At 43.2% G+C, this 21,670-nt stretch overlaps 1 protein-coding gene across 3 annotated transcripts in view; it reads left to right on the top strand.

The window, feature by feature from the left end:
* Window positions 1-21,670, top strand: part of ATXN7L1 (ataxin 7 like 1) — a 192,581-nt gene that overhangs the window by 151,888 nt on the left and 19,023 nt on the right. For all 3 annotated transcript variants that reach the window (XM_077472254.1, XM_077472253.1, XM_077472255.1), the window contains one exon: window positions 5,566-6,490. In XM_077472254.1, coding sequence (XP_077328380.1) covers window positions 5,566-6,490 — 925 coding nt within the window. The remainder of the gene's footprint in view (window positions 1-5,565; window positions 6,491-21,670) is intronic.

Here is a 21,670-nt window from a genome sequence, read left to right as displayed (position 1 = left end):
CACAAAAATACTGGCCCCACCTCTAGCCAGGTTGAGGGCACAGGGCATAACAGTGTTAGCGTACCAAGACGATCTATTGTTAATAGACCAGTCAGGGACTCGCTTAAAGCAAAGCGTACGCATTACAACCAGTTACCTGGAAAGTCTTGGTTGGATCCTCAACCTAGAGAAGTCTTCCTTAAAACCAGTAAGAAGGATGGATTACTTAGGCCTGATCATAGATACAGCCCAGAAAAGGGTGTTCTTACCTCCAGCAAAGAGCAGCTCCATACAAGAACTGGTACAGATGGTCAGGTCAAAAGCAAATCCTTCAATTCTCCTTTGCATGAGGTTGTTGGGAAAGATGGTAGCTTCATTCGAAGCAGTCCCCTATGCCCAGTTCCATTCAAGACTGTTGCAAAACAGAATCCACTCTGCTTGGAACAAGAAGATCCAATCTTTGGGCTTGCCAATGCGGCTGTCCCCAAGAGTGTCTCAAAGCCTCAGTTGGTGCTTACAAAGCCAGAATTTGCTGAAGGGGAAATCCTTCAGACCAATAATCTGGAAAGTAGTAACGACAGATGCCAGCCTCTCAGGCTGGGGAGCGGTACTAGAGGAGACGACTGTCCAGGGACAGTGGTCAAAAACTCGAAATAGCCCTGCCCATCAACATCCTAACGATTCGGGCAGTGTATCTGGCTCTGAAAACCTGGACCTCCAGGTTAAAGAATTGTCCAGTCCGGATTCAATCTGACTATGCCTGTGGCCTATATCAATCACCAAGGGGGAGCCAAGAGTCTCTCAGCTCAGAGAGAGGAGAACCATATCCTAACTTGGGCAGAAAGGAATATCCCATCCCTATCTGCAGTTTTCATTCTGGAGTAGAAAATTGGCAGGCGGACTATCTAAGTCCCCAGCAGTTATTCCCAGGGGAATGGTCTCTTCACCCCGAAGTGTTTTGGGCTGTTTGCCAAAGATAGGGGACTCCGGACATAGAGCTTCTAGCATCCAGATTCAACATGAAGTTAGTCAACTTTGTGTCCAGAACAAGGGATCCACTCGCATACAGAACAGATGCGCTGGTAAATGGTTTTCACTGATCTACGCTTTTCCCCTGATTCAGTAACTGCCTCGACGACTTTGCAGGATCAAGCTGGAAAGAAAGCCGGTAATTCTGGTAGCCCCAGCATGGCCCAGAAGGTCATGGTACACAGAGATCATAAAGACGGCAGTGGGAGGGTCCTTGGCCTCTCCCACTAAGGCCAGACCTGCTATCGCAGGGGCCGATATTCCATCCTACTTTATGAACGCTTTCCAGGTCTGTTATCTCAACTTTAATCAATGCAAGGAAACCAGTTTCCAGAACTGTATATTATAGAGTTTCGAAAGCTTACTTTTCCTGGTGTAAATCCAAGGGTTGGCACCCTCGGAGATATATTATAGGCAGAATCCTTGCCTTTCTACAATTGGGCGTAGAGATGAAGTTGGCCTTAAGTACTATTAAGGGCCAAGTCTCAGCCTTATTGGTTTTATTTCAGAGACCACTTGCTATGCATTCTTTAGTCCGGGGTTTTATGCAAGGGTGATGCGGATTAATCCGCCATTTAAACCACTTTTAACCCCTTGGTACTTGAACTTAGTTCTGTAAGTTTTACAAAAACTGCCATTTGAACCATTACAGCATGTCCCCTTAGTCCTTCTGACTAGGAAGCTGATATTTTTTTAACAGAAAAAAATATTTTTTTATTGTACAAGATGACAAAAGGGAAATAATATAGAATGTTTACACGCATTGACAATTACACAGTACATAGTGAAGAGGAGGTGGGTAGACAGAGAAGTCAAATCGTGAACAAGTTATATGCTAACAATCTTGCTGGTGTACAAGGAGAGAGGAGGTAGTCAATCACAATCTCTGCAGTATACTATGAGGAAATAGAAAGGGGGAGGGAGGGAGGCCAGGGGGGGGGGTATAATCATGGACTGAGAAGAACCTCTTATGAGCAGTAGAGTGCTATCCTACAGCATAGGACAAGTCACAGTTAGGGATGTAATTTTGTGATCAGACGTTACTATGCACTTCAAGAGATAGAGCCTTGCGCATCTATCCATTGTGACCAAACTTTGTAAATTTTTGGGGGGCAATTCCTGCTTTCATAGGTCAATTTATATAGTGGAAGCACAGAGTTGAATGTTGCTACCCAGGATCTGAGAATCGGATGTGCTGCTGGCTTCCACTTAAGAAGAATCTCCCTCCTAGCATAGTTTAGGGCATAGAATACAAATAACTTTACATGTCTGGAGGCCACCACATCTTCCATAGAACCCAGTAACGCTAGGGTCGGGTCCTGGCCAAGGGACCAGTCCCCAAATTCATTCAAGGCCCCTACTACCTGTTCCCAGAAAGGGAGGATGAGGGGCCACATGAAAGAACTTATCCAGAGAGGTGCTACATCTATTACAGAGGGGGCTTGCACCCGGACAGATTCTTGCCAATCTCACTGGGGTATATTAGTCCCTATGGAGGAATTTAAGTTAGACAAAACGGTCTTTGGCTGAAATCATTGTGTTAATATATCCACTTAACAGGTCAGGAAGCTGATATTTATGGTTGCTATATCCTCAGCGAGGAGGGTTTCAGAATTGGCTTCTCTTTCTTGTAAAGAGCCGTATTTGATTATTCATGAGGACAGAGTGGTGTTACGCCCTCATCCAGGCTTTTTGCCAAAAGTGGTTTCAGGCTTTCATCTGAATGAAGATATTGTTCTGCCATAGTTTTTCCCAAAACCATGTTCCAGGGAAGAAAAGTCACTACATTGTCTTGATTTAGTGAGAGCAGTGAAAATCTACTTAACTGCTCAGATTCGTAAAACTGATGTCTTATTTATTCTGCTAGAGGGTCCTAAAAAAGGACAGGCAGCATCAAAATCCACTGTTGCTAAGTGGATTCGGCAAGTTATAATTCAAACGTATGATTTAAGGGGTAAGGTTCCCTCTATTCAAGTTAAGGCGCACTCTACCAGAGCGCTTCTTGGGCAGTGCGTCACCAGCCCTCTTTTGCTCAGATCTGCAAGGCCGCAACTTGGTCTTCGGTTCATAAATTCACAAAGTTTTACAAAGTGGATGTAAGAATGAATGAGGATATCTCCTTCGGGCGCATTGTGCTGCAGGCAGCAGTATAAGTCCTCAAGGTCTGGGGGTGCCCTACGGGTTGTGTCTCCCTTCCCTCAAGTAGCATTGCTATGGGACGTTCCACTAAGTAAATACTTAAGGCTCTGTGTCCTATGATGTACGATAAAGAAAATAGGATTTTTAGAACCGCTTCCCTGTAAAATCCTTTTCTTGGAGTACATCATAGGCATCATTAAGGCAATGTTTGGGCCAGGCAATAATGTGCTCATTGTCTGAGCACTGCATCCTGGGAGTAGGTCACATGTCCCCCATGCAGGGTAGCACTGGGTATGTCAGTAGGGTGTCCTAATATTTATAGGTAAAGTTGATGCTTTGCTGGGGGTTTTTTGGTCTACCTCTGGATCAACTGTGGGTATAGAATTGTATATATAAAATTGTATGATCCCTCAAGTAGCATTGCTATGGGACGTCCCACTAAGTAAATACTTAAGGCTCTTGTGTCCTATGATGTACGATAAAGAAATTCGGATTTTTAGAACCGCTTACTTGTAAAATCCTTTTCTTGGAGTACATCATAGGACACAGAGGTCCCGCCCCTCTTCTTTTATGGGTTTTAAGTATATTGCTTATATTGCTTGGTTACAAAAACTGAGGTACTCCTGGAAGGAGGAGGGGTTATAGGGGAGTCAACTTCCTGTATTGGGTGTGCCATTGTCAACACCTGAAGGTAGCTATAACCCACTAAGTAAATACTTAAGGCTCTGTGTCCTATGATGTACTCCAAGAAAAGGATTTTAGTTTGGCAATTTTTTCAGTCAGCAATGTTTGGGCTAGGCAATAATTTGCTCATTGTCAGAGCACTGCATCCTGGGAGTAGGTCACATGTTCTCCATGCAAGGTAGCACTGGGTATGTCAGTAGTGTGTCCTAATATTTATAGGTAAAGTTGATCCAAGGAATGTCCAATTGCCTCTTGGGGGATCAGGAATTACTTTTTTTTCTCCTGCTGGAGCAAATTGAATCGTGCTTTGCTGGGGTTTTTTTTTTTTTTGTCTACCTCTGGATCAACTGTGGGTATAGAATTGTATATATAAAATTGTATGATCCCCCCCACCCCCTTTTTTATTGGTTAAACTAGACAGACTTGTTTTTTTTTTTTTTTTTTTTTTCAACCAGACTAACTATGTAACTATATGTGAAGTGTGTATAATTAAAAGGATCTCCAGGGGACTGTAGCTTTACAAGGGATTAAGGACTGTCAGTGTAAGAAGATAAATAGGTAAGTATAATATTTAATCTTTACAGGCAAATCTTCTTTTTCTACATTTTAATTTTGTGATAGTGTCACTTTAAAATGGAGCTTCACCCAAAAGAGGGCGTTCTGCTTGTCTGCCTTCTCCCCCCACTCCTCTTTAAGTTTTGCTACTTGTTTTTTTGTTTTGTTTTTTTGAGGGGGAGCAGGTACTTGATTTTGACAGGTACACGCTTTCTCTTCAGGGTGGATCACCGCTGACGTTTGTCCCCCAAAGCCCTCTAGGACACATCACAGGTCCCAGAAAGCTGCAGGACCATTCACAAAGCTCAGCTTGCACATTAGCATTGGGAAGCCGGCTGTGAAGCCACAAGCAGTCACAGACGGCTTCCAAAAGTAAACATGCTGGCGTCTGGATCCAAAAGTGTCTGAAGATCCAACTCGGCTGAGGACATCACTGGATTCTTGGATGGGTAAGTGTCCTATTATTAAAAGTTAGCAGCTACAGTATTTGTAGCTGCTTACTTTAAATTTTTTAGCCTTTTTTCCCACAGTTTCACCTCGTGATCCAGCCAGTAACACATCTTCTGTAGTAGAGTGCCCACTGGATGAAGGAGCAACAGAGACCTCTTTGAACAGTAACATTGTCAGTCTGGGTGAAGGGTAGTGTTAGATGTACTAGAAGATTTAGATACATTAACAAATTGAAGCCAAAGCCAGCTAACCCTTTTTAAGCAGTTACAGCAACAGTTTTGTTATGTTGTGAGATAAAGGTTTTACATAAATTAATAAATTCTGACCGTTGTAAGCACCCCTGTTGGTGTTGAATGGATTTTTCAACCCTCTAACTGCTATATCCGCAGGGCAGTATGTTGTGTTGAAAATAAACAGAATTATTGGCTAGATCGCCTAGTGAAAATAAAAGAAGAAAAGCCTAAAATGGAAAACCAATGCAACTAACGCATCTAAAAGTTGGCGAGCTGCAATAAAATAATTGTTTGCTTTTAGGGTTAATACCACTTTAGGTTGGGGTTTTAAAATTTTATTTTAAATAAAATTTGACAAAAAACATTATAGTATCCATATAACTTACAATATAGATATCTATGACAGTGCCACCTTGTTATCCATTGTGGGTAATTGTTATATTGACTATGCATAAATTATTAAGCTGTAAATCTTTTTTTCTTGTTTTCTTCAAAGAAAAATTCCTCCAGCTGCGGATAGTCCAATGCCTTCTCCAGCAGCACATATTGGCAGTCCTTTTCCTGCATCTGTTCTGCAGCCCTTCAGCAGCCCAAGTTCAGTGTACCTACCCTCCCCACCCACTAATTCCAGAACCACCTCCCCTTATATCTTGTCCAGTACACCCTTTGTTTCAACGTCTGACACAAACTTTGTTGCGTCACACACCACAGCATTCCCCCATGTCACAACAACGCTAAATATCATGGACTCCACTTTCAAAGCCCCTTCTGCCATTTCCCCTGTGCCAACCACCAGCCCGTCACACAAACCGTCAAAATCGAAACCAGGCAAATCATCAAAAGCAAAAGACCTGTCTTCACGGAGTGACGAGCCTTCAAGTAACAAAAAGAAAAAGCCTCAGACGCCTTCTTCCACCTCTTCTTCATCATTACCTTTGCAGACGTCATCCTCATCTACGTTTTCAGGGTCCCACAAGAAAAACTGCGTATTGAACTCTAATGCGACAATAAACTCTTATCAGGCGACTTCTTCCTTTAATAGTGTGTCCGTGCACAATGCAAACAATGGAACAAGCCCAATTAGTGCCAAACTGGAATCACCAGGAAGGACTTCTTTATCTGGTAGCTCAACAGACTCCATAAAACACATGAGTATGGTTGTTAGCAGTATTGACTCAAGCCTGTCCGTGTCTTCGCTTGTACATCACCCTGGGGAGCATACACTGGCAGTTCACAATGCAGTATCCTCGCTGCCTCCTCCCTTTGAAAAATCGGAGGGTAAAAAGCGTAAAAACTCAAGTGCAAGCAGTAAGGCCTGCAAAATCACTAAAATGCCTGGTATGAACAGTGTTCATAAAAAGAGCACCACCAACCTTATATCTCCTGTGCCAGATCCACCAAACAGCTCCATGTCAAGACAGGTAAGTTAATAGACATGTTTTTTGAAAGGAAAACCTATCCAAGTTGCACAACTTTATGGTATTTAATGACTGTCACTGACTAACCATATTGAAGAATATTTGACCATTTTCTCCTTCAGCAATAATGTTTAAAAATTTGACTAAACCAGTTGGAAATTCAGTGGTAAATACATAATGATTTAATCATGTCTTTTTATTGCCTGAACACACCACATAATCACATAAAGATTCTCTACATAAGAAGCATTAAATAAGAATAAGCCAGAAAAAACTGACTAACTTTCATTACATTACATTGAATTTACCCTGGTTTACTCTTGATTCAAAAATGTAATTTACGATGATTGAGGGACAATGTCTTGTCTGAGGGACCTTGAAAGTATCTTATATGTTGCATCATTATAATTCAATGATGCTCCTTTAAAAAAATTTTTTTGGAAACTGTTGCCGAATTACCGAGTTATTGTCTAGATCAGTGATGGCGAACCTTGGCACCCCAGATGTTTTGGAACTACATTTCCCATGATGCTTTGGCACTCTGCAGTGTAGTGGAGCATCATGGGAAATGTAGTTCCAAAACATCTGGGGTGCCAAGGTTCGCCATCACTGGTCTAGATCAATGTTTCACAACCTTTTTTTTGTCATGGTGCCCGTTAAAAGTATTTTCAGTTTCGAGGCACCCCAGCTTAGGGCTAGGTTCAAATTACTGAGTGTTGGGGAATGCGCACAAAATTGGGCACATTCCTTACACACAAACATGCTGCTTTTTAGCAGATGCATGGGTGTGCCATTAATTCTTAAAAGCCCCACAACGCATCGGCAAATGCAGCACATTTTAATGTGCACCAAACTGCATAGCGCCAGTTCAATGTGGTGAGATGGAGCATGGATAGATTTTCAGAGGTCTGGCAGTCCTTGCCGCTATTGTGAACAAGCCCTAAAAAAAGCATTTCTCATTGTACAGGATTAAGTGTCAGTAAAAAAAATGGGTACATACATACACACACATCTAAACATGCATATATACACCTACATTCATAAACTCACATACACACACAAGCTCACGTGTGTGAGTGTGTGTGTGTGTGTGTGTATATATATCTAAAATATGTATGTATATGTTGTACAGTATCTCACAAAAGTGAGTTCACCCCTCACATTTTTCTAAATATTTTATTATATATAATATATTTATATGTGAAAACACTGAAGAAATTACTATTTGCTGTAATGTAAAGTAGTGAGTGTATAGTTTGTATAACTGTGTAAATTTGCTGTCTCATCAAAATAACTCAACGCACAGCCATTAATGTACACCCCTAAGTAAAAAAATATGCAAGTTGGGCCCAATTAGCCATTTTTCCTCCCCGCTGTCATGTGACTTGTTAGTGATACAAGGTCTCCTGGGGAGCAGGTGTGATAAATTTGGTGTTTTATCGCTCTCACTCTCATAAGGGTAACTGGAAGTTCAACATGACACCTCATGGCAAAGCATTCTCTGAGGATCTGAAAAAAGAGTTGTTGCTCTACATAAAGATGGCCTAGGCTATAAGAAGATTGCCAACACCCCGAAACTGAGCTGCAGCACGGTGGTCAAGACCATACAGTGGTTTAACAGGACTCAGAACAGGCCTTCCTATGGTTGATCAAAGAAGTTGAGTGCTCGTGCTCAGCATCATATCCAGAAGTTGTCTTTGGGAAATAGATGTACGATTGCTGCCAGCATTGCTGCTGAGGTTGGGGGGGTCAGCCTGTCAGTGCTCAGACCATATGCTGCATCAAATTGGGCTGCATGGCTGTCGTCCCAGATGGAAGCTTCTTCTAAAGATGATGCACAAGAAAGCCCACAAACATTTTGCTGAAGACAAGCCGACTAAGGACGTGAATTACTGGAACCTGTCCTGTGGTCTGATGAGACCAAGATAAACTTATTTGGTTCAGATGGTATCAAGCGTGTGTGGCGGCAACCAGGTGAGGAGTACAAAGACAAGTGAGTCTTGCCTACAGTTAAGCATGGTTTTGGGAGTGTCATGGTCAGGGGCTGCATGAGTGCTGCCGGAACTGGGGAGCTACAGTTCATTGAGGGAACCATGAATGCCAACATGCACTGTGACATAATGAAGCAGAGCATGATCCCCTCCCTTTGGAGACTGGGCCACAGGGCAGTATTCCAACATAATGTCTCCAAATACACCTCCAAGACGACCACTGCCTTGCTAAAGAAGCTGAGGGTAAAGGTGATGGACTGGCCAAGCATGTCTCCAGACCTAAATCCTATTGAGCATCTGTGGGACATCCTCAAATGGAAGGTGGAGTAGCGCAAGGTATCCACCAGCTCCGTGATTTCGTCATGGAGAGGTGGAAGAGGACTCCAGTGGCAACCTGTGAACCTCTGGTGAACTCCATGCCCAAGAGGGTTAAGGCAGTGTTGGAAAATAATGATGGCCACACAAAATATTGACACTTTGAGCCCAATTTGGACATTTTCACTTAGGGGTGTACGCACTTTTGTTGCCAGTGGTTTAGACATTAATGGCTGTGTGTTGAGTTATTTTGAGGGGGACAGCAAATTTACACCGTTATACAAGCTGTACACGCATTACTTTACATTGTAGCAAAGTGTAATTTCTTCAGTGTTGTCACATGAAAAGATATAACAAAATATTTACAAAAATGTGGGAAGGGTGTACTTACTTTTGTGAGATACTTTGTGTGTGTATAATATATACACATACAGTGGATATAAAAAGTCTACACACCCCTGTTAAAATGTCAGGTTTCTGCGATGTAAAAAAAAATGAGACAAAGGTAAATCATTTCATAACTTTTTCCACCTTTAATGTGACCTATAAGGACCCTTTCACACAGGCGGATAGAATTGTTTATAGTTTTCTACCGCAGCTAAAAGCACACAATGCTTTCCTATGGCCCCATTCACACACGTGCGTTTAGCTGCGATTTGGTTACATGCGGTTTTGGTGTGGATGGAAAAAATAGAATTAACTGTGTCCAGGAGTAATTTAACGCAACTATCTGCACATAACCACAGGTAATCGCAGTGTACTATTTCACCTGCGGATAGCGAGAAAAAAAAAATATAGATGCTTTGAAATGCAGAGGGCCAAAATGCATCATGGGTAGATTCAAGGGACCCAAGAAAAAACAATAAATAAAAAAAGGGTTGCTATGGGAAATACTACCGCAGCTAAATTCAACCGCATGTAATCACACTGTACAAATGCAGCTGATCGCAGTGCCTGGAGCCTTGAATTCCACAGAACAAATTATATGCTTTTAACTGCGGCAGAACAGCCGTCCGTGTGAAAGGGGCCTAAACTGTACAACTCAGTTGAGCAGCAAACTGAAATCTTTTAGGTGGAGGGAAGTAAAAAATAAAAAAATAAAATATTGTTGCATAAGTGTGCCCACCCTTAAACTTACATTTTGTTGAAGCACCTTTTGATTTTATTACAGCAATCAGTCTTTTTGGGTATGAGTCTATCAGCATGGCACATCTTGACTTGGCAAGATTTGCCCACTGCAAAAACACTCCAAATCTGTCAGATTGCGGGGGCATCTCCTGTGCACAGCCCTATTCAAATCGCCCCACCGATTTTCACTCGGATTCAGGTCTGGGCCATTCCAAAACGTTAATCAATTTCTGGTGAAGCCATTCCTTTGTTGATTTGGATGTATGCTTTGAGTCGTTGGCATGGTGAAAGATGAAGTTCCTCTGCATTTTCAGCTTTGTGGCAGAAGCCTGAAGGTTTTGTGCCAATAATGACTGGTATTTTGAACTGTTCATAATTCCCTCTACCTTGACTAAGGCCCCTGTACCAGCTGAAGAAAAACAGCCCCAAAGCATGATGCTGTCACCACCATGCTTCACAGTGGGTATGGTGTTCTTTTGGTGATGTGCAGTGTTATTTTTGCACCAAACATATCTTTTAGAATTATGGCCAAAAAGTTCAACCTTGGTTTCATCAAACCATAACACATTTTCCCACATGCTTTTGGGAGACTTCAGATGTGTTTTTGCAAAATTTACCTGGGCTTGGATGTTTTTCTTTGGCAAGATGGAAGCCTTTGTTTACAATCTACCCCATAGCCCAGACATATGAAGAATATGGGAGATTGTTGTCACATGTACCACACAACCAGTACTTGCCAGATATTCCTGCAACTCCTTTAATGTTGCTGTAGGCAGCCTCCCTGACCAGTTTCCTTCTCGTCTTTTCATAAATGTTTGAGGCACGACCAGTTATTGGTAATGCCATTGTTGTCTTCACTGTGTTCCATAGTATATCTAATGTCCTGGAAATTCTTTTGTACCCTTCTCCTGACTGATACCTTTTAACAAAGAGATCCCTCTGATGCTTTGGAAGCTCTTTGCGGACCATGGCATTTGCTGTAGGATGTGACTTAGAAAATCTCAGGAAAAACCTACAAGAACAGCTGTACTTTATTTGGGGTTATTCAGAGGTTCTCTAAATGATGGGAGGTATGCACTGGCACCTATTGAACATGTGTTACAATGTGATTGCCTAATTCTGAACACAGCTACATCCCCAGTTATAAGGGGGTGTGCACACTTATGCAACCACATTTTTTTTATTTTTACCCCCCCCCCCACAATGAAGGTGGAAAAAGTTCTGAAATGATTTTACATCACAGAATCCTGGCATTTTAATAGGGGTGTGTAGACTTTTTATATCCCGTGTTTGTGTGTGTGTGTATATACAGTGGGGACAGAAAGTATTCAGACCTCCATACATTTTTCACTCTTTTTGTTATATTGCAGCCATTTGCTAAAATCATTTAACCACTTCCCGACCAGCGCACAACGATGTACGTCGACAGAATGGCACGGGCAGGCATATTGGCGTACAGGTACGTCCAATATTCGATGCCGCCCTGCCATCGGGAGCGCGCCGCAGGCGGCGCGCTCCTGCGCTGGTCGGGACCCCCGTGAGTCCGGTCCCGGGACCCGCGGACTCGATCACCGCGGGCATCCCCGCGTTCGTCTCACGGAGCGGCCGATTGGAGGAAATGCTGTGTAAACAACATTTTTCCATTCTGCCTAGCAACTAGTGACGCTGATCTCTGCTCCATGTGATTGGAGCAGAGATCAGTGTACACTAAATGAAAGCCCAACCCCCCCCCCACAGTTAGTAACACACCCCTAGGAACACTTAACCCCTACACTGCCACCCACTGGTTAACCCCTTCACTGCCAGTGTCATTTACACAGGAATCACTGCATTTATATAGCAGTGATTACTGTATAAATGACAATGGTCCCAAAAATGTGTCAAAAATGTCCGATGGGTCCCCCACAATGTCGCAGTCACAATAAAAATCGCAGATCGCCGCCATTACTAGTAAAAAAATAAATAATAAAAAATTATTAATAAAAATGCTATAAAACTATCCCTATTTTGTAAACGCTATAACTTTTGCGCAAACCAATCAATAATCGCTTATTGCGATTTTTTTTACCAAAAATATGTAGAAGAATACGTATCGGCCTAAACTGAGGAAAAATAATGTTTTTTTATATATTTTTGGGGGATATTTATTATAACAAAAAGTAAAAAATAATGCGTTTTTTTCAAAATTGTCGCTCTATTTTTGTTTATAGCGCAAAAAATAAAAACCGCAGGGGTGATCAAATACCACCAAAAGAAAGCTCTATTTATGGGAAAAAAAGGACGTCAATTTTGTTTGGGAGCCACGTCGCACGACCGCGCAATTGTCAGTTAAAGCGACGCAGTGCCGAACTGCAAAAAGTGGTCTGGTCTTTGACCAGCAAATTGGTCCGGTCTGAAAGTGGTTAAGTTCATTTTTTTTCCTCCATTAACCACTTGAGGACCGCCGTATTGCCAATGTACGTCAGCACAATGGCACAGGCAGGCACAATCACGTACATCTACGTGATTGCCTTCCAGCGGGTGGGGGGTCCGATCGGACCCCCTCCCGCTGGTTACGGCGGTCCGATTCGGTCCAGGAGCGCTCCGTGATGAGGGGATGGCCGTTGGTTTTCGGCCACCCCCTCTGGATCGCTCCTGGCCAATGAGAAGCTTCCTCCCCTGTGTATTGTTTACACAGGAAGGAGGAAGTGATGTCATTCTCCTCGGGGCGGTCTTTTTGACCGGACTACGAGGAGAAGACAGAAAGTAAGTGTGCACCAACACTACACTGACATGTAGGTACACACAGGCACACAAAACCCCCCCCGATCCCCCCCCCGATCGCCCCCCGATCCCCCCCCGCCCCCCCTCCCCCCCCCAGTCACAGTGTCACTGATTGCATTGATCATTTCTTTACTGATCAATGCATTCAGTGTCAGTTGTGACAATAAAAACTGTCAGGACAGTTAGTGTTAGGTCCAGGGTAGCCCCCTATCACCCCCCCAATAAAGATTTAACCCCCTGATTGCCCCTAGAGTTAACCCTTTCACCCCCTTTTGCCAGTGTCACTAAGCGATCATTTTTCTGATCGCTGCATGTGTCGCTAGGTAGCTAGTTATTTTTTTAGGTTCACCGCCAGGTTTTTATATCGCTAGGTACCCCGATATACTACCCAATAATGGTTTTAACCCCTTGATTGCCGCTAGTTAACCCTTTCACCCCCTTTTGCCAGTGTCACTAAGCGATCGTTTTTCTGATCGCTGCATTAGTGTCGCTACAGTCGCTAGGTAGCTAGTTATTCTTTTAGGTTCACCGCCAGGTTTTTATAGCGCTAGGTACCCCGATATACTACCCAATAATGGTTTTAACCCCCTGATTTCTGCTAGTTAACCCTTTCACCCCCTTTTGCCAGTGTCACTAAGCGATCGTTTTTCTGATCGCTGCATTAGTGTCGCTACAGTCGCTAGGTAGCTAGTTATTTTTTTAGGTTCACCGCCAGGTTTTTATAGCGCTAGGTACCCCGATATACTACCCAATAATGGTTTTAACCCCCTGATTTCTGCTAGTTAACCCTTTCACCCCCTTTCACCAGCGATCACAGTATAAGTGTCACTGGTGACGCTGGTTAGCCAGTTAGTTATTTAGGTTCCCCGTCAGGTTTTTATATAGCGCCAGGGACCCCCATATACTACCTAATAAAAATTTGAACCCCCTGATTGCTCCTAGTTAACCCTTTCACCACTGATCACCGTATAAGTGTTACGGGTGACTCTGGTTAGTTTGTTTTTTATAGCATCAGGGCACCCACCATTTATTACCCAATAAAGGTTTAACCCCCTGATCACCCGGCGGGTGATATCAATTAGGTTTTAGGGTCAGGGTCTGCGTCGCCCCAGGCAGCGCTAGGTTAGTGCCAGTACCGCTAACACCCACACACAAAGCATACACCTCCCGTAGTGGTATAGAATCTGAACAGATCAATATCTGATCTGATCAGATCTATACTAGCGTCCCCAGCAGTTTAGGGTTCCAAAAAAACGCATTGTTAGCGGGATCAGCCCAAATACCTGCTGGCACCTGCGTTTTGCCCCTCTGCCCAGCCCACCCAAGTGCAGTATCGATCGATCACTGTCACTTACAAAACACTAAACACATAACTGCAGCGATCGCAGAGTCAGGCCTGATCCCTGCCATCGCTAACAGGTTTTTTGGTAGCATTTTATATTCAAATCCGGAAGGCAGTGCTTGGTTTTCGGGGTCCCGTACGTGGCTAGGCTCCCAAAAAGTCCCCCACATGTGGTATCCCCGTACTCGGGAGAAGCAGCAGAATTTATTTTGGGGTGTAATTTGACTTCTGCCCATAGCATGTGTGAGCAATATATCATTTAGTGACAACTTTGTGCAAAAAGAAAAAAAGTTTGTAATATTCCCGCAACTTTTGGCAAAATATAAAATATTCCATGGACTCAACATGCCTCTCAGTAAATAGCTTGGGGTGTCTACTTTCCAAAATGGGGTCATTTGGGGGGGGTTTTGTGCTATTTTGGCATTTTATGGACTTCGAAACTGTGATAGGTAGTGAGGAGTTAAATCAAAAATTTGCACCCTTAGAAATCCTGAAGGTGGTGATTGGTTTTCGGGGTGCCGTGCGCGACTAGACTCCCAAAAAGTCCCACACATGTGGTATCCCCGTACTCAGGAGAAGCAGCAGAATGTATTTTGGGGTGTCATTTCACATATGCCCATAGCATGTGTGAGCAATATATCATTTAGTGACAACTTGGTGCAAAAAAAAAAAAAGTTTGTAATATTCCCGCAACTTGTGGCAAAATATAAAATATTCCATGGACTCAACATGCCTCTCAGTAAATAGCTTGGGGTGTCTACTTTCCAAAATGGGGTCATTTTGGGGGGTTTTGTGCTATTTTGGCATTTTATGGCCTTCGAAACTGTGATAGGTAGTGAGGAGTTAAATCAAAAATTTGCACCCTTAGAAATCCTGAAGGTGGTGATTGGTTTTCGGGGTGCCGTGCGCGACTAGACTCCCAAAAAGTCCCACACATGTGGTATCCCCATACTCGGGAGAAGTAGCGGAATATATTTTGGGGTGCAATTCCACATATAACCATGGCATGTGTGAGCAATATATCATTTAGTGACAACTTTTTTTTTTTTGTCATTATTCAATCCCTTAGGACAAAAAAAATAAATATTCAATGGGCTCAACATACCCATCAGCAATTTCCTTGGGGTGTCTACTTTCCAAAATGGGGTCATTTGGGGGGGATTTGTACTGCCCTGCCATTTTAGCACCTCAAGAAATGAGATCGGCAGTCATAAATTAAAAGCTGTGTAAATTCCAGAAAATGTACTCTAGTTTGTAGACGCTATAACTTTTGCGCAAACCAAAAAATATACGCTTATTGACATTTTTTTTACTAAAGACATGTGGCTGAATAAATTTTGCCCTCAATGTATGACTAAAATTTAGTTTATTCGATTTTTCTTATAACAAAAAGAAGAAAATATCTTTTTTTTTTCAAAATTTTCGCTCTTTTTCCATTTATATCGCAAAAAAAAAAAATCGCAGAGGCAATCAAATACCATCAAAAGAAAGCTCTATTTGTGGGAAGAAAAGGACGCAAATTTCGTTTGGGTGCAATATTGCATGACCGCGCAATTACCAGTTAAAGCAGTGCAGTGCGAAATTGCAAAAAGACCTCTGGTCCTTAAGGTATTTATTGGTCCGGAGCTGAAGTGGTTAATGTACACACAGCACCCCATATTGACAGAAAAACACAGAATTATTGACATTTTTGCAGATTTATTAAAAAAGAAAAACTGAAATATCACATGGTCCTAAGTATTCAGACCCTTTGCTCGGTATTTAGTAGAAGCACCCTTTTGATCTAATACAGCCAAGACTCTTTTTGGGAAAGATGCAACAAGTTTTTCACACCTGGATTTGGGGATCCTCTGCCATTCCTCCTTGCAGATCCTCTCTAGTTCTGTCAGGTTGGATCTTAAACGTTGGTGGACAGCCATTTTTAGGTCTCTCCAGAAATGCTCAGTTGGGTTTAAGTCAGGGCTCTGGCTGGTCCATTCAAGAACAGTCACGGAGTTGTTGTGAAGCCACTCCTTTGTTATTTTTTTTTTTTTTTATATAATCTTTATTGAAACAGAAAAGAAAAAGTATACAAACTGGACATGCCAATACAATGAATTAATTGGCATGGATTCTCACAGAATATTAAGGCAAAATCTCAATACAAAACACTCTTCAAGCAGTGATAAGCCATACTTGCTCTTCCAGTTATATGGTGTCCTCCTCCCCGGGGGGAAGAGTAAGCTACCCTGCTTGATTTAGGGTCAACTATGGTGCAATGGCCTAAGTGGGCAAATATCTGTTGCTCCCCCGTGTGGGTGAGCATGCCAGTGAATAACATTTCACTAAGAAGCCTGCCCCCACCCGCCCTCTTGAAAGAGGGGGGTTCCAAGAACCTCAATAAGACCATCTCCGGCCTGTAAACAGCCCGAGGACGGACATGAGGAGGACAGCGTGCCTTTGAGGTCCCCCCTCTCCTACGGCAGGGAGAGGGGATAGTACATATTGCACCAAATAACCCCACTCGCGATGTAATGCTTAATTTTTCTTAGGCAGCTTGGACCAGGTAGTTACAAGCGTATCTTTAACAAACACAAAACGAAACAAGGCTAAAGAGATTGGTGAGATTGGGGGGGGGGGGGGGGGAGAGAAGTAGAAAGAAAAAAGGGGGGAAGGCTCTCCCTCTCCGGCACATGCCATAGCTCCTACGAATAAAGCATTTGTGGTGGCATCCAATCTATGGTCACTCCTTCGTTATTTTAGCTGTGTGCTTAGGGTCATTGTCTTGTTGGAAGGTATACCTTCGGCCCAGTCTAAGGTACTGAGCACTCTGGAGAAGGTTTTTGTCCAGCATATCCCTGTACTTGGCTGCATTCATCTTTCTCTTGATTGCCACCAGTTATCCTGTCCCTGCAGCTGAAAAACACCCCCACAGCATGATGCTGCCACCACCATGCTTCACTGTTGGGACTGTATTGGACATTTGATGAGCAGTGCCTGGTTTTCTCCCCACATACCGCTTAGAATTAAGGCCAAAAAGTTCTATCTTGGTCTCATCAGACCAGGGAATCTTATTTCCCACCATCTTGGAGTCCTTCAGGTGTTTAGCAAACTCCATGCAGACTTTCATGTGTCTTGCACTAAGGAGAGGCTTCCGTCGGGCCACTCTGCTATAAAGCCCCAACTGGTGAAGGGCTGCAGTGATGGTTGACTTTCTACAACTTTCTCCCATCTCCCGACTGCATCTCTGGAGCTCAGCCACAGTGATCTTTGGGTTCTTCTTTACCTCTCTCACCAAGGCTGTTCTCCCCCTTAAGCTCAGTTTGGCCGGACGGCCAGCTCTAGGAAGGGTTCTGGTTGTCCCAAATGTCTTCCATTTAAGGATTATGGAGGCCATGGTGCTCTTAGGAACCTTAAAGAGGAAGTAAACCTTTCATTCCCTGCAAAGGCAAAGCATAACGGACTACTATGCATCGCATAGTAGCCCATTATGTGTCACTTACCCGACACAGGAGCCAGCGAAGTCACCGCTGTCCCCTGTAGTCCGGCGCATCCATCTTTTCAGTGGGGTCTCGCAGCTCCGCCGCTGTCACTCGGTGAAGCCGCGATGACGTCACTCCCGCGCATGCGCACGGGAGCCGACGCGCGGCAGCTCCATTGTTGGAAATGCCACGCTCAGTGCGCCTGCACGCCGCTGTCTACGGCGCATGCGCCGTAGACAGCGGTGCCTGTCTTCGGGCAAATATCTCCTAAACCGTATAGGTTTTGGAGATATTTCTTGGACCTACAGGTAAGCCTTAATCTAGGCTTACCTGCAGGTCAAAGTGGTTTGTAAGGGTTTACAACCACTTTATGTGCAGCAGAATTTTTTTTGTAACCTTGGCCAGATCTGTGCCTTGCCACAATTCTTTCTCTGAGCTCTTCGGGCAGTTCATTTGACCTCATGATTTTCATTTACTCTGACATGCACTGTGAGCTGTAAGATCTTATATAGACAGGTGTGTGGCTTTCCTAATCAAGTCCAATCAGTATAATCAAATGCAGCTGGATGCAAATGAAGGTGTAGAACCATCTCAAGGATGATCAGAAGAAATGTACAGCACCTGAGTTAAATATGAGCGTCACAGCAAAGGGTCTGAATACTTAGGACCATGTGATATTTCAGTTTTTTTCTTTTTTAATAAATCTGCAAAAATGTCAACAATTCTGTGTTTTTCTGTTAATATGGGGTGCTGTGTGTACATTAATGAGGGAAAAAAATTAACTTAAATGATTTTAGCAAATGGCTGCAATATAACAAAGAGTGAAAAATGTAAGGGGGTCTGAATACTTTCCGTCCCCACTGTGTGTGTATATATATATATATATATATATATATATATATAATATGGGTTGTGTGTGTGTGTGTGTGTGTGTGTGTGTGTATATATATACACAACCTTTTTAAAAACTGCAGTGCTGTATCTGCACCCATACTATATTGTTCAAGAGGGATTCCACCAAAAAAATAAATATTAAAAGCCAGCAGCTATAAGTACTACAGCTGCTGACTTTTAATAAATGGACACTCACCTGTCCCGGGTTCCAGCGATGCCGAGGCCGATCGCTCGGCCCTCGGCTGCTGCCGCCACCATTCTAGGTGAGGGAATCAGGAAGTGAAGCGAATCGGCTTCACTTCCCGGTTCCCTACTGCGCATGCGCGAGTTGCGCAGCGCAATAGGAATTCTCCGCGCTGTCACTGGGACCCGTGTGTGTCCCAGCAGACAGCGCGGCATGACAGGAAATGGCGTAGACTCCCACGGGAGTTTATGCCCGGAAGTGGGTGTAAATACCTGTCTTTGATAGGTATCTCCACCCCCCTCCCCCCTGAAAGGTGCCAATTGTGACACCGGAGGGGGGGAGGGATCCGATCAGCAGAGGTTCCACTTTAGGGTGGAACCCCGCTTTAAGTACAGCATGCTCCAACTCAAGCAGGTAATAACTCAAGAACACTCCTACCCCTTCCATTGCTCTGCACCTAGGGTGCTTTCACACCAAGGCGTCGGCAGTAAAGTGGCGCTATTTTTAGCAGAGCTTTACCGTCATTTTAGCTGTGCTATTCGGCCGCTAGCGGGGCGCTTTCAACCCCCGCTAGCAGCCAAAAGATGGTTAAAACTGCCTGCAACATGCCGATGCAGCAGCGCTGCCCCATTGATTTCAATGGGCAGGGGCGCTTTAGGAGCAGTGTATACACCGCTGCAAAGATGCTGCATGCAGGACTTTTTTCTACTGTCCTACAAGCGCACCGCTCCAGTATGAAGGCACTCCGGCTTTCACACTGGAGTAAGGAGAGTTTTTTTTCAGGTGCTATTTTTAGTGCTGTAGTTCCTGTAGAGCACCTCAGTGTGAAAGCAGTCTAACTGTCCTGATCGAGTTCCCACTGTGCCGATGTACAGTTCAGAGGAGCAGTGGTAGCTCAATCTTGACAGCCTTTCCCAACCAGGATGCTGCGGGGCACACCTAACACAAACAGATGGGAGCCCAGGGGGAAAAGTTGGCCTAGATACATGTAAAAAAAATATATATATATTTCATCCATGGAAAATTCCCATGTAATTAAATACAATTTTCTTGTTCATGTTTTGAATATTCTACATTGGTGTTCTCTAATTTACATGTGTCCTGTTGATGTGACTAGATAAGGTGAAATTTCAGTAACATGTTGGATATTGGAAATGGACAGTTTTGCTTGCCTTAGGCTGAGTGGGCATATTATGCCATCTGAAAGTATTCATTACCTGTTGAGACTATTGAAGTAGTTTTTCTGTCTGTTGACAGGGCTGAAATAGATGTCATAGGAACAGGATTATTTGGTAGTCTCTAGGTTTTCAAACAAATAATCAGAATATCTCCTGTGTGGCCAGTTCAAGAGAAACAGCTGGAAAAGTCAGTTCCCAGCAGCAGAAAAGCTACGAGATTTAGGAGATAATTATATTTCAGTGATATTTTCTAAGGCGGCCTTTTCAACCTTTTTATCCTGAAGGAACCCTTGAAAAAAAATTCAGGTTTTGAGGAAGCCGATAAATATGATTATACTTGCAGGTCAAGGTACGTTTGCTTTAAAAATTGTAGAAAGTTTTAAATTAAAAAAAGAAGTTGGAGTACCGTGAGTATTTGCAGAATTTTTTTTTAACTGCTGTATATGACAACATTTTCAATAAGGATCATGAAATGCAATGAATAATAACAGAAAAAATGCTGATAGTGAAAATTGTGATGTCCCCTAACACTAGTGGTGGTGTCCCCTAACAGTAGTGGCCATGTAGAAGAAACCCCTTACTTTGGTGGTCATTGTAGGTGGGAGATCAATTTTCCACTGCCCAAGGAACCCCTTACAACTTCAGGAGGAACCCCGGTTGAGAGAGGCTATTCTAAGGCAAGTGATATTTTGATGTATTTTTAAACCGAATAGGGACCAGCAAGGTCCTATGTCCTTTACAGCCTAAAGAATCAAATTTTTCTGCAACAAGAGCAGCATAGCATATGCTTACGGGTCCCTACTCAGGCTGTCAAGGTCTAATGAGTTGGATTCTGCTGGCTAGTGAGGGTGCAGGCTGAGGAAAGGTCCATCCAGACTCAAAGCATGCTGCAAAAATGGGAAGAGATAGCCTGGCCACTGAACACTTCACCTGGAACGAGTGCTTTGTAGGTGAAAAATATATAAGTGCAGCGCATTAAAACACAGTCCAATATGCTGGTGAACAACAAGTCCCAGAGAGATGAAAATATGACTCCACTGGTAAAGATCAGCAGTATCAAATTAATGGTGACAGACCCTCCACCTTCAATCTAAGTTCTACGCTCACCTCAGAGTATGGATCCCTGAGCTAACAGGTAGTCATGCAAGCAGGTCCCCCACAAATGGTAGGTAGCAAAACAGGTCAGTTTAAACTTCTCCTATAGATCGATAACCTCAGTGGAGGCATCAAACCGTATACATATAAAGAAAGGGGAGATCTACATGCTCCCTGTGCAATCATTTAAAATTTAAGTCCAAATACGGACTACTCAAATGCGTTGGACAATACAAGCATATAGCACAACAGTGTGCTGTTTGTTTCAAAGGATGGTAGCGGGTGATGTCATCCGTGCATGGCTCCTCCCTCAAATGTCAGAACTTCCTCAGCGGGGCAGGCCACAGTATCACCCAGCAGCTTACTTACACAAACGAGCGGCAATGTACAAGGCTCGTAAATAAACATGACTTATCGGCCAGTCTGTGCTCCAGGCATCAAAACGGGCCCTAATAAATCATGTGTGCAAATATATTTATAAAAATACAATCAAGAAAAAGACCTATAAAGAAAATAGTATTTAAAAATACGTTCCCAGTCAGACCCCTGCCCCCTAGTGGGTGATCAGCATATCTAACCAGAACACATGCATGTACTTTTATGTATAAGACTTCATACCATCCTCTAAAACTTCACAAAAAATCGTAAACCTTTATTTAAAATTCATAAACATTATTAAAAATTTCTCATTATTTAAAAAAATTTATCGATCAGAAAAAAGCAGTTTAAGTCGAAATCAACATTTAACCCTTCAGGCATTAAAACTTTAGCCTCTACAATCCAGAATGATTTTCTTTGGCTGATGTGGCAGATATAATTGCCACCCTTCCAA

Source organism: Lithobates pipiens, unplaced genomic scaffold (genome assembly GCF_037356315.1).
Source record: "Lithobates pipiens isolate NorthernLeopardFrog02 unplaced genomic scaffold, aLitPip1_a1.2 Scaffold_8, whole genome shotgun sequence".
NCBI classification, from domain to species: domain Eukaryota; kingdom Metazoa; phylum Chordata; class Amphibia; order Anura; family Ranidae; genus Lithobates; species Lithobates pipiens.
Note: the sequence above shows the minus strand (reverse complement) of the source record. Positions and strands in the feature narration are given on the sequence as shown.